Source organism: Malaclemys terrapin, chromosome 2 (genome assembly GCF_027887155.1).
Source record: "Malaclemys terrapin pileata isolate rMalTer1 chromosome 2, rMalTer1.hap1, whole genome shotgun sequence".
Lineage (NCBI taxonomy): Eukaryota > Metazoa > Chordata > Testudines > Emydidae > Malaclemys > Malaclemys terrapin.
In genome coordinates, this window is record NC_071506.1 from 207636171 (window position 1) to 207653658 (window position 17488).

Below are 17488 nucleotides of genomic sequence, written 5' to 3' on the forward strand. Positions count from 1 at the left end.
CACAAACATTAGTAGAAATCATTCTTCATCTGAAAAATCATACTAGAAGTAAGTTATTAGCTACTAACTAATCACCACCCGATATTCACGACTTTAAAATGTCATTGATTAAGTGACTAATCACACATCATGAATAAAGAGTGAAACAGTCACAGGCCACCCCACTGCCTGAAATTTGTTCATCCAAACTTTGTGAATATATCTGGAGAAATCACGAACATGTAACTATTAATTCACAAATAGAAAAGGGTTAAAATTTGCAGCAAATAATTCAATCAACTGTCAGATTTTTTGAACAGGCCACATCAAAATCAAATCTTGCTATTTAGAGTCATTGTTTCTCAACATATCTTTTAGTAGTGAAAGTTATGTCTGTATAGAACCTAATTCAATGCAGCATCAATCCTGATTGGGTCAGTACTGTAATAAAATAATAATAGTACCATCATACTGAACAATTTTTAAAAGCACATATACCAAGTGCGGACAGCATATAATATACATATTATAACAATGTATGACTGGGAACAGTGTAAAATATTGAAACACTGGATATTTTATATGGAACCTATCATATTTATTTCCACGTTTTTAATAACATGTCATAGGTCAAGAAACTGACCTGCAGTGATGTCGGCGCATCATCCAAGTAAACTCTCGCTGACAGCTCAGGCAATGATTTACTTCTGTGTCACCGAGCCATCTTTGCTCTTCACAGAGCTTCTGCTGAAATTCCAGTGCATCTGATTTCTGCCAAAGGGCATCCTTATCCCTGTGGAGACACGTGTAAAGAAGAGCAATCCATTTTAGAAACATCACTATTTGTTTTTAACTAATCTCAACTCTGCTCCTGGAAGAAAACTCTATACCGTAAAGTGCTGTTATTTAACTCTGAAGTACACAAATCTGAAATCGCTCACTCCCTGCACTTTTAACTACCGTATTTTCCGGCGTATAAGACGACTGGGCGTATAAGACGACCCCCAACTTTTCCAGTTAAAAGATAGAGTTTGGGATATACTCGCCGTATAAGACTACCCCTTTTCCAACGCACACCAAAAAAAAATTAAAAAAACATCAGATTTGATTTCAATATGGTAATTTTAATTCAAATGCTTATGACATGCAGGTACTTAGCAGGAAAACTGTCACTTATAAACATAAGGCTGTTTGTCATCAAACATGTAAACATAAAACAGTGCAAGTGGATTAAACTTTTCCTAATTCACTCTAAAGCTGAAAGGAAGGATAAGACAATAAACCCATGGGAGCTGCCATGCTGTTTGTTTTCTAAGCTGTCAACCAAACTGGAACTGATGATGATAGGAGGAAGATAACAAACAAGAGAGAGAGAGCAAGTGCCGGGCAAGTCCCTGGCCAGTTAGCAACGCCCATCATAACTGCAAGCTACGGTATTTTTACAGGTTTTGCTGGCGTGACAGTTTCCCTTTAAAAGCCTTCAAAATCCTCCTGTTCGTCATCTGATATCATAAGTACATCAATGACATCTTGTGATACATTTGTAAGGTAGTCATAGTATGGATCGAATTCCGTATCAGATGGTGTGGTCTCAGCTTCGGCTTCCTCTTCATCTTGCCACAAGTAGTCGTCCTCCATACCATCTAATGAATTTGATATGCCACACTTCTTGAAAGACTTGATTACTGTTTCTGCATCAATATCATTCCAGGCTTTTATGACAAACTTGCACAAAACATCCAACTGTGGAGCACGCATGTTTCCTCCTTTTGTGAATGACTTTTCGCCGCTAACCATCCATTCATTCCACTGTTCTTGAATGCGATCTTTAAATGGCTTGTTTAGGCACACATCCAGTGGCTGTACCAACGATGTCAATCCTGCAGGAATAACTGCCGCATCTGTGTTTAGTCTTGCAAGCATTTGCTTGGTGCTGGGAGTTAAATGAGCCCTGAACATATCCCACACCAGTAGACTACATTTTTGAATAAGTCCACCTGGTCGCCTGCTCCATACATTATCAAGCCATAGCTTTACCCCTTCTTCATCCATCCAGCCTTTTTCATTCACATGTACAAAACAACCAACAGGGAACTTGAATTTCGGCATTGTTTTTCTTTTAAAAATAATCATTGGTCTCAGTTTGGTGCCATCAGCTGTGCATCCTAGTACCACTGTAAAACTGGACTTCTCATGTCCTGTTGTTTTAATTAAAATTGTTTTTTCACCTTTTTTATGGACAGTTTTATTTCCAACCATATCAAAATTCATTGGAGTTTCATCCATATTTCCAATACTACTTAACGCATAGCCATGTTTAGTGCGCTGTTGTATTACGTATCGATGGAAACTATTTACTTTGCTATCAAGATCTGCAGGTAATTTTGGGGCAATTTTCATCTTTTGCCTCAGTACCATATTATGCCTTCCCATGAATCTAGTACACCAGGATACAGTGGCCTTAAATCTGTTGCTGTGATCTGGGTTAGATTTGGCCCACTGAAGTGCAAACAAATGTATTTTATTTCGTGTCACTACATAACCATTTTGGCGATGCTCATTCACCATGTCTGCTACATGTTTTTCGAGTTCTGGCCAATGTGGAGTGCCTCTTCTTAATGCACACTTACCCCTTGGCATACTCTTTAATGCTTTTTCATTTGCTTTCCAGTCCCGAACCATCTTTTCTGTTACTCCATATTGTCTTGCAGCAGCGCAGTTATTATGTTCCATGGCAAAGTTTACAACTTTAAGTTTGAAACTGGCTTCATATTTCTTTCTTCTTGCTGGTGGAGCCATGATGGGGTTTTGACTGTTGGACATTTGTATACTGTACTGTATGTACTGGTGCTATACTGTATGAACAGGTACAGATACTGGTGCTGTACTGTATGTGGTACCCAGTATACAACAACCAGCCAATCACGGCAAGCGATGTACCTTACCGGCGATTGGCTGGTTGTTGTATACAAAGCCTGCTTGGATTGGTCAGCTCTCCCTGCCTGCCCAGCCCTCCCTGTCTCCAAGACTATCAGAGCGGTAGCGCAAACACGCCTCTTTCACCCGTCTGGCCCGCCCTTGTATCCTATTACCTCCTTCTCTGCCTCTCAGATCTCGCACATGCGCACCTGCGCCGCTTCACTGCAGTCCTCAGGAGCGAGATCTGAGAGGCAGAGAAGGAGGTACGGTAATAGGATACAAGGGCGGGCCAGACGGGTGAAAGAGGCGTGTTTTTCTGGGCACAGCACCGCTCTATCTCTTTTTTCCATACCCCGGGCGTCCCGGACGCCTGCAGCTTGCTCCGCCCTTCACTTACACCTTCCCGGTGAGGCGCCCCCTCACCTCGTCATCGGGCGGGGATGCGGCCGCGGCCGTTTTTGAGCTCCCCCCACCATATGCGGCGACCGCAGATTCTCCAGTCCGGCTCGGAAGTTTCAGCACCCGCCCTATAAGACGACACCCGGCGTATAAGACGACCCCCGACTTTTGAGAAGATTTTCCTGGGTTAAAAAGTAGTCTTATACGCCAGAAAATACAGTAAGTTACACCGGGATTTACAAATGTATATACACCACCAAAAGGTGTGATTGGCCTTTGCAGACAGAACCTCAGAATATAAGAATTGCCATACTGGATCAGTACCATGGCCCCAGTTCAGGAAAGCACTTAAGTGTGCACTTAATTTTAAGTTGCACTCAATGAGCAATGCCTAGAAGGCTTCAGTTGAAGACACATTATTCTCCTTACTGCAGCGAGTTCTATCAAAGATATCCCAGAAGCACATCTGGATCAGACTGTAGCTGCAAGCCATGGTTTGCTCTGTGGGAGAGTGAGGAGAGCTGTCCTGCAGCTGACCCACCCAGAATTCCGCCTGGGGATCAGGTGTGGGGGGGGTGTGCATGTCACTTGAAGTGTTCTGTCATCCTTTGAAAGGATGTGGTCGAGACTCCCTCTCGCATTAGTCCACCCTCAAAGGTTAGGTACAATCGTGTGGAATTTAGGCTTTCTGACGTGGAGGTGCCACAACAGCAAAAAATGTTTTGCAGCACTTGAGGTAAACTGTCAAGTGAGACTTCAAACCACAAAGGCTAACAACACAGCGCTAACCATCTCACAACACCCATCACTACCTGACAGCTTAGTTCAACTTTTTGCAGCTGGGCATAAAAGCAGAATCTTACACCCTAGTTACAAGGGAGGTTGCACTGTATATTTGCCAAAGGGAAGGACTAGGAGTTAGGAGTTATAGTCTTAGCTCTGGCACTAACTTGCTCTGAGGTCTTGGTCAAGTCATTTAATCCCTGTTTCTCAGTTTACCAATCTGTAGAAAAATATGGTAATTCTTATGTACATCACAGGGTGTATGAGGATCGATTAGTTAATGGTTAGACACTCTTTGAAAATGTTAAGTGATATCAAGGGCTAAGTATGTGAGCCAAACTTTGCTCTCAATTACATCTTCTTCTGGTTTCTCAGTATATAAGTTACACTAATTTAGACTCTCTTACACACCTGTAAATAGCTGTAATGAGATCGAAGGGATTCTAAATTAGCATAAGGGAGTCTTCATTTATGCATCGCCTGTGAATCTGACCTCTGGAAAGAATCAAGAAGTGAGAAAGAAATGCTACCTATCTTGACCCTACTGTATTGTTAGTCACCAACACCATCAGATGCAGGAAAAGTAATAAAGAAAGGACTTCATTTTTTTTCAGTGATTTCACAGATTTATGTCTTCTTGCACTTTAAAAAAAGGTGTCAGCTGAGATCATAACTCCTTGGAAAGGCCAAGAAAACAGACATTAATACGAAAATCCACATTCTCTTGTATGATTGAACAATACCAAAAGCTTCTGTGCGTCCTGATCAGAAGAATGTGCTAATGCCCTGGCTGTGTACTATGAGCTAATAAACTTTTGAAAGTTGTGACAATATTTGGAAGAGAAATATCTGCTATAGGTTTCTCAGATTAAAAGGAGGCAAGAACTCCAGTATTAGCTCCTACTCCTGAACCAGATTCAGGAAGATAGAGTGGCTCAGGAAAGGAATGACACAGTTAAAGGAACTTCTTTGTAGAAGGATCCTCTGATGAACAGTTTATGTCTAAAGCTGCACTGGGTTTTCACTCTTCATCTAGTAAAGGTGGAGAGGTTTCTGCAGCACGCACAAGCTTTTGCGTGAAGACAAGAATACATAGATCAGAAGTGAGACCACTGTTAGTACTTGGTTGCTATTTAACAAATGGTTTATTTTGTAATGGCAATTTAACACCATTAACCGAAGTAGCTGCATGTCTGCAAGTTATGTCTGCACGTTATGGCTTGCTGACAGACAGACAAAACCATCCATTTTTTAACATAAACCACAATCTGTATTTGTCTTCTTCACTCCAGAATTGTTATGCTAGACATAGAGAGCCTACAGGAGTCTTCCTTCAAGAGGAAGGCCGGTCTGTAGTTAAGACACAGGACTGGGACTCAGGAGAGCTGGGTTCAGTTTACAGCTCTGCACCAGATCGCATGTGTGACCTTGGGCAAGTCACTTGGGGCCAGATTTTCAAAGCTGCTAAGCTTTCCTTTAGTAGTTAAACAAGGGCTAGATTTCCAAAAGGGATGCATCCAGCAGCTCCTGTTGTGACACTTGTCAGCACCCATTAACTTTAATGAATCTGCACCAATTTAAACCAGCTGAGCGTTTGCCTGTTGGGTTTGCTATTTAAAGGCTGATCACACTGGGCTCAATCGTGGGCCAGACTTTGGGCCAGGACAGAGGATTAAGGGAGTGAGATGACTCCTTGCTTCCCTGCGTGGGCTACCCATATTATGGATCAGAATGTAGGTGGGACGGCAGTTGCTGCTGAGCTATTACTCCCGCAACCACGCGAGTGAATGAGGCATGGGTGAGCAGTGGGCGGAGCCTTTCTCATATTTTTCACCCTCCATTTCCCCACAATGCACCAGTCAGCATCGTTCTCTGAATAACAATTTGGTCCCAGCCCAGTCCCTTATCCAGGGCAGCCTGCCAGGTGCTCTCTGTAAGTGATGGATACTGGAGATAAATATTTGCTAGAAAAAAATATTGAAACAGTTTTGGCGAGGGAGGGGGAAAAACATATGCTATATATAGAATGACATGGACTTTGCAAAACAGATACAAGTAGAGAAAGAGCTAGATCACATTTTGTCTATTTTACTTTTCATAATGTGCCCTAACCATTGAACCTCACTGCCAATGTTGTGTCACAGAATTTGGCCATTACATTTATTTTCTGTTCAGGAATAAAAGATTAATCTCTCCACACAGCACCATTTAAAATCCTCCACAATAGAACCTATAAATTATTTTTTTAATACCAACCTGAGAAGTTCTATCAAACGTTCTTCGAGGAATTGCTTTGTTCTAGTTAGATCGTCTAGCTCGGCCAACAACTTCTGATCATTGCTGTCTCTGTCTGCTGTCGCCTTGTTGAGTTTGTCACCGTACTCTTTGACTTGCTCATTCGCTTTGTCAACTTCCTTTTGGGTCCTGTTTAAATGCAAATTAATTGTTCTTAAAGAAGTCCCTTCTGCCATTTATCTTGACGAAATCTGTAGTTTTAGTGAAGTCTTTCTCAGTGTGAACACAATATTATATAGAACAACGTGCTTTAGTTTTTTGACACTTTGGAAGCTGTGCATAGATACATTACCTGCGGGCACCTTTGACAATCAGTAACTTCTGGGGATGAGGGTACTATTTCCTGCTCCCTTTTCACAGTTGTGTTTGTGATGGCTGCCCTCTTGGCTGCACACCAGGGATTGAACCAGGTAGCATGAACTGCTACAGCTCAAGCTAAGAGCCAAGGCTCTCTGGCTGAGTCTGTAAAGACCCATATCCCCTGCAGACTGGGCACAGAGGACAATCCAGAGTATAAACGTATCAGTGGTTTACATGTTCACAAAAGGTCTACTAAGTATGCTATTAATTTGCAGTACCACAAAACAAAAAAATTTACAAAGGAGCTAAAAACCCTTTACCACTGAGTTCAAGAACTATTGATAAGCTCTGCTAATATGACTTCACTTGAGAGTCTCATCCAGACAAATTTGTCTCAGATTTCAAGTGGACAGAGTGAAAGACTTAATGAGGTTTGATTTGATTTCTGGTGTATTAATTTCAGTCAATAGAGCAATTTAAAACTAGAGAATTACTCACAGTCTCAATGGTAAACTTGACAGACTACAGTCTAATTAACTTAATCAATAGACTCGCAGTTGGCACAAGGGATGAACTCACCAGATCAGACACTCAGTTTTGAAATCAGTGGACACTGATTTATACATGGAACTACTTCAGTTGACACCAGATGAGCATCTGGCCCACAAAATAGAAACTAGTGCACACTTAGTTGTAAGAAACTAGAGTGGGTACAAACAGAAATCTGAAAAAGGAATTAAGGGCCCCGATTCTGAAGTCCTCATTCAGGCTCCATATCTCAACTCTCTTTTACATGGGAGCAAGATAAGCATTAGCTCCTTACTTCCAGGTAACAGCTCTGCACAAGGTCAGGCTCAGTGCAGATCTGCTCCATGACCAGAGCTCATCAAGTTGCTGAGGGGCAGAGTCTCCATATAAATGAGGACTTTGAGGGCACATCTACTGAGTAAGCAGAAACCCACGGCAGCGCGTCTCAGAGCCCAGGTCTACAGACTCGGGTTTATGGGGCTCATACTACAGCTCTCAGAATGGCCATGTAGACATTTGGGCTTGGGCTCTGAAACCCACCCCGCTCCCCAGGCTTCAGAGCCCAAGCTCCAATCCAACCCCAAACATCTACACAGCTATTTTTACTGCCGTCGAGCGAGCCTGAGACTGCAGATCCTGGCTCTGAGACTTGCTGTTTCTATTGCCCCAATGGAGCAACACTGATTGATACCAGCTGAGCATATGGCCCAATATCTGTACTTTTATTGGGGTGTGAAGCATCCTGGGGAGTACTGTGTCCTCCCACCCCTACCTGCAGTCTCCATGGCGAGAACTGCCCTGATGGACACTGTGCACTCTCCAGCTGACAGCTCCATTCCGTAGCTGACTATCCTCTGGACCCATCTAGCTGATTGATAACCAGGGGGACCTGCCCTCCCAGAGCTGCAATCACAGAGCCCAATGAGACAGTCACAGACTCCTGCCTCAAGGCATGGGGCAGAGTTTGGTGGCCATGTAGGTGTTACATGGTTACATCCCTGAAAGGATTCCCCTCATTCTTGATCCAAGCAGAGATCCAGAGCCCTGGAGTCAGGCCAGGCTGGCTTTGCACTCCCAGCTCTGTGCTGCAAAATCATTTAGCGCCAGTATTTGTCACCAAGTCCTTACTCAGGCAAAATGCCCATTGAACTCAATAGGAGACCTGCCTGAGCAAGAGCTGCACAGTGTGTTCCCTTCAACAGCAATTCTTACTTTACTCTTGAGACACCACAGAGGGGCAAAACTAAAACACACCCTCCATGTAAAATGCAGTGCAAATGTTCCAGTCCTCTTTTAAACAGCAGTCAACATTGCTGGACTTTGAATGCTGCATCTAACCCATGCTACAAAGCCTAGCAACACGCAGAATAGTTTCACAAAGGAAACAAGAAATGCGATGACTATAGAACAGCAGCTAAGTGAACAAAGGGAAGCTGTATTCTGTGTAATTTCCATGTTTTTCATCTGAAAGGCCACTTAACATTTCCTACTCAATATTTATGTATTCTCTCCCCTGCCTCATATACTGTACACAACAATATGGTGTACACACTATGATGACTTATCTCCTATTTGGCTTCTTACAAACAGTACAAGTGAAATAACCAAAGTGCTAACCTCTCCAAGTGTTTTTTCAGTGACATCACCTCCTCGTCTTTTTTTAACCTGGTGGATTCATATTCAGTCAATTGCTCTGTTGCACGCTCCAGTTTGCTAGACAGATCAGTGTTTACAGCCTAGCACAAGAATAGAAATATTTCTATTTAACATACAAAAACATCACTGTTACAACTGTAACTTAGTTACTATGTCACCCAAACAATGCTTTGATAGGGGAGTTTAAGAAGTCCAACCATTAATTAAAACATTATTATTGAATAATCAGACACTAATAAGTTGTGTACTGGGGATTGATTACTTATGTCACATTGAATAAGGGATCAATTGTAAAGTATTAAACCATGCCAGTAATTCTTATTAGCCACAGCAGAAGGGCTTTGAGTGGCTTTTGTCTCTTTATCAAAGAATAAAGTCCCAAACACAATGATGAAAGAATAAACCACATCAGTATTTAAAACTAGTTCACAGTCTGAAATAAGTGCTTCAATAGGAAAACAAAAAGTTTAAAAGAAACTAAATTATCATGAGGGGGAAGATGTCAAGTTTGTGGCTTCTTCATTAAAACAGAGTTAAATATGAAAGGAAGTGAAAAAGCACCTTCTATTATCTAAACTTTAGAGGTAACATTTTCAGACTTGGGTACACCCCTATATCTGTATTTAGGCACCTAAGTAAAAGTCATCTGGTTCAGGGGGTGAGAACCTCAGTATTTAACTGCTATTTGTGCCTTTGAAAATCTCCCCCTAGTCTGAGAATTTTGACCTGCATGTCTATTATTTGTTCAAGTGCATTCTCATGCTCCCAGCCAGCTGCCAGACAAGTAAGTCCCCTGCCTTGTAAATTCTAACACAAGTGACTATTGATGCAAATACTTTAGCACATTTCTTTATTGTAATCAGATTAAGCACCTACGTGAAGCTCTGCAATCTCTTCCTCTGCAGCACACAGCTGTCGTTTCTGCTCCTCAAGCTGCTCTTTTACTTTCTCGCATTCTTCACTGACAGCCTAGTGTAGTCAATAAAGCACTTGTTAGAGTTCACATAAAAGTCATCACCCAGTTTTAAAGTTTCCTGTTGATGCAGCATGGACAATTAAAATATACTGGGCCAAATTAATCCATTAATTATAATGGAGTTACAACAGGGATAAATTTGGCCCTCTGCGTGGCTGATGGCAGACCAATTCAAATGACCATCCCAGGAATCTTGGGGCCTAATTCATGGAAAAAGTCCCCCCGTTGTGGTAGTCAGATGATGTTTTTCAGGCAATTATTATGGGCCATAACAAAAATGGCCCAACTTGCTAGACATGTAAATGTTGTGTTGAAAGTACAAAGGGAGCACAAGTCATTCTGGGAATTAGGAGATGCTCTGTGGGCAAAGAAAGTAGGCGCACACCACTTTTCGACGTTAGAAGAATCTCAGCCTACACAGAAGTGTGTAAGTCTGATCAACTGGCAGCCTTAGGCTCATAGCTGCAGTAACCGACACACAGTTCTTTATCTTTCAGGAATTTCTCCCCACATGATCCAGAGTTGAATCAGGGTGGCTCGTGACCGCTTCCTGAAACTAGACTTTTATCTCGGTGGCTGTATCTTGTACAGTAAAATTACCACTCAGGCTGGGATTTCTAACTTTGATCTCACTGAAATCAACATTGATTGCAATAGCAGCGGAGCCAGGCCCACACTCAGACTTCTGAAAATCCCACCATGGGCCTCTAGCCCATATGTTCAAATAGATGTGTGAACTCAGTGTAACCTGTGCTGTACTATCTGTCAGAGTCTGCAGACTGCCTGAAACAGTGCCTCTAACAGAGGGGTGAGTTGCTCTTATTCATATCAACAGATGTTGATACTAAAGCCTAACGACAATGTCAATGTTACAAATATTAACTATTTCACTGCTGATCATTGCATACAAGGATAGAGAAGAAAGGGTTCATCTGATCAGAGCTGCACAATCTACTGTGAGCATCTTATTTTGGTTTCACGAGTGGGCGGATGTTGGGTTGTAACTGGATTTTGGGAGAGTGCCAGTATGGGTGTTACTGTTATCAGGGAATTGATGAGAACTAAGGGCACTCAGCCCTGTGCAGGAGGTATGCAGCACCTTGCAGTATTGGGCCCATTGTATTACAGGTACTTTTAAATAATGGCAAATCGTAAGCTGAAATATTCATAGTTATTTGATGAGTAATATTCATGAAAGTCGAGCAACCATTGGGTCTGAAAACCACCTTTTCAATATTCTGCAAAGAAAGGAGGTTCACACATCCATAGCCTTGTTCTGCTGACCCAGTGTAGTAAAGAGGATATAACTGGTTCAGTGTTAGACATCAAGGGGAATCAAAGTTGCTTAGCACATTGCAGAGCAAGGCTCAGTGGGCGTTAGGGACTAATCCCCCCTAAATTCATATGTGCTTAGATTAAAGCCAGAAGGGACTGTTGCGATTATCCGACCTCCACAATGCAGGCCATTTCACCCCGTAATTCCTGCAGAGGAGGGAATTTCTCCTCCTTACCACGTCAGTGAACACTGTCAAGCATGTAGAATGTAGAATATGATATTCATTTACCTTGAATTTTGTCTGATAATTTATAATCTCTGTGCTCATTTGAAATTTTATTGCAGACAGCTCTTCTTCGCTGGTCTCTTGGGAGCGTTGGGCCTGTTTCGCTGCCACCTCCAGCTGTGTTTGCAGGCTGGAAACAGCGGCAACACATACTTGAGTCTCCTTTAGTTTCTCTGTCAGGCCTTGGTTCTCCTGCCTGAGCGTGGAGATGTCAAGTTGCAGCCTCTCCTGCTCCTTTGCTGCTTGCTCACCCAATTCCCCGAGCTTCTTAGTGACCCGGGCCAACTTCTCTTCTGCATCCCCCTTCTCAGAGGTCAAGGTACAGATCTGAATACCAAGTTCAGCCATGTCAGTGTTGGTTCTGTGGAGCAGGTCATTGGTTTCTACATTTTCCATTTTAACAGTCTCCAAATACTGCTTAATGTTGGACAGCTCTTCCCTGAGACTCAGCACATTCTTCTCCAGCTCAGCCTTTTGATGGGCTTCCCTTTCCCGCTCTTTTTTCAGAGTTTCCTCTCTTTCTTTACACTGTACCAGCTCTTGCACGTGGTTGCTGTTGAGTGACTCACTCTGCTCTTTCAGCTGCTGGACCAGTGTCTTTTGTTCCCCCAAAACTGCCTCTGTGACATCCAGCTTGCCTTGCACCCTCTCTCTCTCATCAGCTGTCTGCTGAAGCTTGGCTCGAAGGTCAATCACTTCTGCCTGCAACCTGGACACTTCACTCTGGTTGATGTGCAGCTGCTTTTCAGACACGGCTAGCCTGGAAGCCAACTCTTGTGCCTCTTTCTCCTGACATGCTGCCTGCTCCAGCTGGGCCTTCTCCACTGAATCCTTCTCTCCAGTAAGGGATTCAATCAATTTTATTTGATGAAGGCATGTTTTTTCCATACTTAGCTTTTCCACCTCAAGAGACTCCGCTTTTTTTCGGTACATCTCAATTTCTGCCTGTAGCTGCTTGCATTGGCTCTCTATGCCTTGCAGTGTCACATCTTTCTCTGTAACCTGTGACCTAAGAGACTCTTCACATTCCTTCAAGGAAAACAGAATCTTTTCCATCCGTAAACCATGCTGTTTGGCACTCTTGTGCTCTGTTTGCAATTCAGCTAAAGACTCCTTGATGGTATCTTCTCTTTGCCTCAGTTCTTGGTATTCAGAATGCAGAGACTGTAGCCTCTCTTCCAGGATCTGATTTTGCCTTGTGACATTCTGCAAGTCTTCATGCAACTGTTTGTTCTGCTCCCGGAGCTTTTTTTCTTTTTCATCCACCGACACCATGGCATCGTCAATCTGACTCTGGAGCTGTTTCTCCGATGCCCTCAGCCTGGCCAGCTCAGCTTCCAAAGAGGCTTTAGATGCCTCCAGGTTTTTCTGCTTCTCTTTCATCTTCTCCTCGGTTTGGTGCAGATTTGCATTCTCAGATTTCAGTTTCTTGCTTTCTTCACCAATTTCGTTCAGTGCCAAGCTTTGCTGTCCTGCGAGCTCCTCCATGTCCTTTACCTTCTGGAGGAGGTGATCGTTGCTGGAGAGGAGTTTTTGGTTTTGCTCCTCTAGGCTGTGCACGTTCTGACTCAGCTTTGATAAATGATCCTTCCGCAGCTCAAGCTGCTCTGCCAAGGTTCTGGCTTCCTGCTTCAGCACAGCTTCCCTGCAGCTGCACTCTTCCTGAAGGTTCTCTTTTGCTCTTCTGGTCTCTTCAAGATTTTTTTCCAGCGACCCCACACGAGCCAGTGAGCCCTTCAGCTGGATCTGGAGTTCAGCCACCTCCTTTCCTTTCACAGTCAGCGCCTCCTGAACTGTATCCATTTCCTTTGCCATCATTTCCAGGCTCATGAGCAGTTTTTCACTCTCTTTTTTGGAGTCCGTGGCGAGGCAACTAAATCTGGATTCCAGTTCTTTCTGTGCCCCCTCTTTCAGCTGCAGTTCCTCTCTCGCTGTCTTTACCTGAGACAGAAGTTCGTTATTTAGTTTCTGGATGTCAGCTTTTTCCTTTTCTGCCTGGTGAAGTTTCTCCAGCAATTCCTGGATCTTTAGGGTAGTCTCATACTGGGTGGAGGTTTGTTGTCCTTTTTCATCCAAGACGGCATCGACTTTTGCAATGAGCTCTAGATTCTGCTGCTCTGTTGAACTTAGCTTGGTCTGGAGCTCACTGATGCGGAGATCCTTCATGCTGACCGAAGCCCTGGTGGTTTCCAGCTCCTGATTCAAGAGCTGCAGTTCTGAGGCATAGTCCTTCTTACTCGACTCCATTTGCTCAAGCCTTGTGTGGTATTCCTTTTGCTGCTCGGCTGCATTCACTTCTAATGCCTGCACACATTTTTGTAGGTCATGAACAGTGCTCTGAGTGGAGTGGGAAACCTCACACTGTTTCTGTAACTCCGCTATCGTCTTTGTCAGTCTGGAGTTCTCCTCTCTGAAGTTGCTGCTCTTTTCCTTTTCTACTTGCGCTTGTTCTTTCTGAAGGCTGACGGCTGCCTGCAGCTCCTGGTTTTCCTTCTCTAGCTGATTAATCCGGTCCTGCAGCTCCCTCTGCCTCAGCTCTCCCTGGTCAAGTTCCACACGCATCTCTTCAAAGCCCTCCACGTGTTCAGCATTTAGTGAGTTATTTGCATCAGGGCTACCTGGAAACTCTTGTGTCTAAGAGGGCGGGAAGGGAAGAACAGAAAAGTTAAATTGGAAACTGTATTTTTATACATGAAAGATTATGAATATTCCAGGACTCAGTGATAGCTTAACTGTTTTTGTTGATTAATACCTGGTGGTGGTGGTAACAATAAAATGAATATTTAAGGGATGCTGTCAAGATAAAAATCAATATTAAAAAAATCCTAATCCATGCTACTGTTAATCCCCTTGATTATTAATTATTTTTATTCATTTATAAGCATTTCTCTAGGGCTCAGCACTCCAGCGTCTGACATCTCAGAACAAAATAAAGTTCTTTTCATTATTTATTTACTCTTTGTATATTATGCATTTTAGCCAGTGATGTTACACCAGTTTGTATTGTGGCCCTGATTCAGCAATGCATTTAAGCACACGCTTAAATTTTTGACTTTAATATATAGTTAAAGTGCTTTGCTGTGTTGGGGGTCTTAGATAATTTCACTTTCTGGTTCTCAGATGCTAGCACAGTGCTGTTGTGGTTGGAATCACAAAACTGCGAAAGGAAAGCAGGCTATTTTCATTGATACTAATGAAAATCTTTCTATTCATGAGATTTTGTAAGCTTTGGGGGTTTGTTTGTTTTTCGTTTTTTTTTTTTTTAAAAGACGACTTAAATGTTAGGTTTAATCAACTTGTAAAAAGAGTCCTCTCAGGTTTTTCTCCCAGGTGATGGGAGACCCTGGCCACACCCAGTGGCTTAAACACAGGCCCCAGTTTCCTAGTCCTTGCAAAGAGGGGACCCCACCCTTTGCAGGCCTTCTTAAATCTCTTCTGATGGAGGACATAAAAGGAAAATTAAATGTCTCAGCACCCCAAGAATAACTTCTTCCTTGATCCAACTGAAAGGGAAAAAGGCAAACAGGACCTTCTTGTTTCAGTGCTATCTGTGTCGCAGTTTTCGTGGAGACCTGCTGCCTGGGCTATTGAATCAGGGTCACTCTGTCAGGCCTATACTAGGGTTCGGTGCACTCCCCACAGGGTTGGGGGTGGAGATCTCCTGGATGGAAGCTCCCTTGCGGTGTCAGGAGTCACTTCAGCAATTTTCTGCTCAGGGTGATCTCTCCTGCCAGCTGCCTGCAGTTTCCTCCTTTTTAAAGGCTTCCTTCCTACCACCCCTGACTAAGAGGGACAGATGGGTGGTACACAAGGCCTCTCTGGCACCTTCTTCATCAGTGTACGGTCTATCCATCCCCTCACACAGCTATGGGACAATTTTCCTTTATATTTATTGTAGGTTTTTTGTAGTTTCACACTAAAGTCACAAGGTGTTATACAGCTCCCAGGCCTAAAGATCTTTGATGTTAAGGAAATGTGGTCTACATTGCATGCACTTCTTTGTCATTCAATTACCTGCAAATAGTTGCTCACTAAACTACTTATGCTTGAACTGCGACTTGGAGGCTTCCACAAATATGCTGAAGAGCCATGTGAGGACAATGTCCTCCTGTAGACCGGAAGAAAAAACAAAAAAGAAATCTTTTAATAATGGCTAAACGCGCACGCACACGTAATTGTCTGCTCTGACTTTATGGATTCTTTTAGTTATAACCAATGGATATGGCAATGTCCTACTGGCTAGCATGCATGGGGCCTGATCCAACATTCATTAAAATCAATGGGAAGACTCCTACAGACCTAAGTGGAGCTGGATCAAACCCTACATGCAGGATTACCCTCTTTCAAGCAGAAGCAGGCCTGCTGAAACAGGTGTGTGTCATGAGTTCTCTTACTGCTCAAATGAAAGAGATTCATGGTTAGTTCAGCTGGTAGAGGACACAGCTTTTGGAAAAGAGGGACCCAAGTTAACATCTCATCGTCACTGTGAAGATGTAAACAGACCCCGGGGGGTCTGAGCTGATGCCTGCTGAAGTCAGTGGAAGAACTCTCAGACTTGAATGAGCATCAGATCAGCCGCTGGCATTCAGCCCAGTAATGACCATGAAGTCCAGGTTGGCTGCAGAGATGTTACAAGGTGAAGGCTTATGCCTCCTTTTTACATTAAATAGAAAAGTTGCAGAAGTTTTTGCAAGTCACAGAATGTGTGTTATGGCTCTAACTGTATCGAAAACAGCAAAGTTTTACTACATTACCTGGCAAATGTTGGCCAAGCAGCATCTAAGTCATGCCCTCTTGATGCCAAGTCAAACTGAACCTCAGTTAACTCATAGAGTTGACCCACAATGTCAGAACTCATTTTAGACTTCAGAAATGGACTTCTTGCATAGTACCAGTCACTAAAAGAAGAATCAAATGGCACGGAGTAATACATAAAAGAGGAGCGCCTGCAACATTCTCAAGAAAATGAAACATTATTTGTTACTTCCCATAAAAATTATGAGGATTCACTGCAAATGCAATAGACATCAATCAGCTCCACTGCCCCCCCCCCCAACCTCTTTGTGGGGAGTGAGGGCAGCTCCTGGTGGCAGTAGGAGCTAATGAAGCTTATGGATTCCTCCTATGGAGAAACCCTGCACAAAACATTTTTACTCTGGGCTCGGGCAGGCAACTGGAGAGGGTGAAGGATTTGCCGTATAATGGATACTCACATGGTACTCTGTAAGCTCACATTTATGTTTTGAATGTGAGTAAATTGAATGCTCATGACAACAAGTGATGGTAGCAGCAGTCAGAATTAGATACATTGAAAAGGAAGATAAAAACTGAAAGCTTTTCTGTGAAAGCTCCACGAATATCCATCCTGACTTGCTAAACTCTTGCTATTCCAGTCTTTGGTTTTTCTTGACCAGAAAGACAACAACAGGTTACATTGTACCACACCATGTGATACTTAGTGATGTACACAGTTATCATTTGGGGCTCTGTGCACTACCTCCAAATTCATGTCCACATATGAATTTGGCCATATCTGAACCCAGATGTCCAGCACTTGTAAAGGTTGGAAAATTTAAGGTGTGTAAGTACCATGCACAAAACACCATATAGTTTTTTAATGTTCCAGGCACAAAATACTCTGCTTTATAATGAACTCGAGGTTCAAAAACCCCTTTTGTAGGGTCCCCCAAGTTATAGATGCTAAACTCTGATGTTTATCATCATTACTTTGCTCTGACCAACAAGTATGGAAAAGCAAAAACTTGGACAGAAAAACAAGTCCTAGTGCAAGTGGTTATGTTTTAAATTTCAGTGACTTTCTATCTTTTATAAAGGTGCCATATTGACAACCCTGAAGGCTACATTACTCTACCTTCCGAAATTGTAAGAAGGGACAGCAGCAAAGCAAGCTTCCCCACACAACCCCGCTATTTTGCCTCAACCCTCGCTCCTCTAAAAGATGAAAGGATAGTTTAGTTTCAATGCCCATTTGCTCCTTGACCCCTCTCCTGAGAATACTAACAAAGGTGCAGACTAGGACCAGTTGTAAAAGCAGTTTGCAATATTGACCCTGGTCTAAGAGGAACTGGAC

At 43.0% G+C, this 17488-nt stretch overlaps 1 protein-coding gene across 6 annotated transcripts in view; it reads right to left on the minus strand.

Moving 5' to 3' along the window:
• The window catches only part of FYCO1 (FYVE and coiled-coil domain autophagy adaptor 1), a 121039-nt gene that overhangs the window by 88471 nt on the left and 15080 nt on the right, over positions 1–17488 (minus strand). For all 6 annotated transcript variants that reach the window (XM_054019634.1, XM_054019636.1, XM_054019633.1 and 3 more), the window contains exons 5-11: positions 16152–16295; positions 15412–15505; positions 11401–14031; positions 9736–9828; positions 8821–8939; positions 6337–6504; positions 623–772 (exon numbers count right to left, since the gene is read on the minus strand). In XM_054019634.1, coding sequence (XP_053875609.1) covers positions 623–772; positions 6337–6504; positions 8821–8939; positions 9736–9828; positions 11401–14031; positions 15412–15505; positions 16152–16295 — 3399 coding nt within the window. The remainder of the gene's footprint in view (positions 1–622; positions 773–6336; positions 6505–8820; positions 8940–9735; positions 9829–11400; positions 14032–15411; positions 15506–16151; positions 16296–17488) is intronic.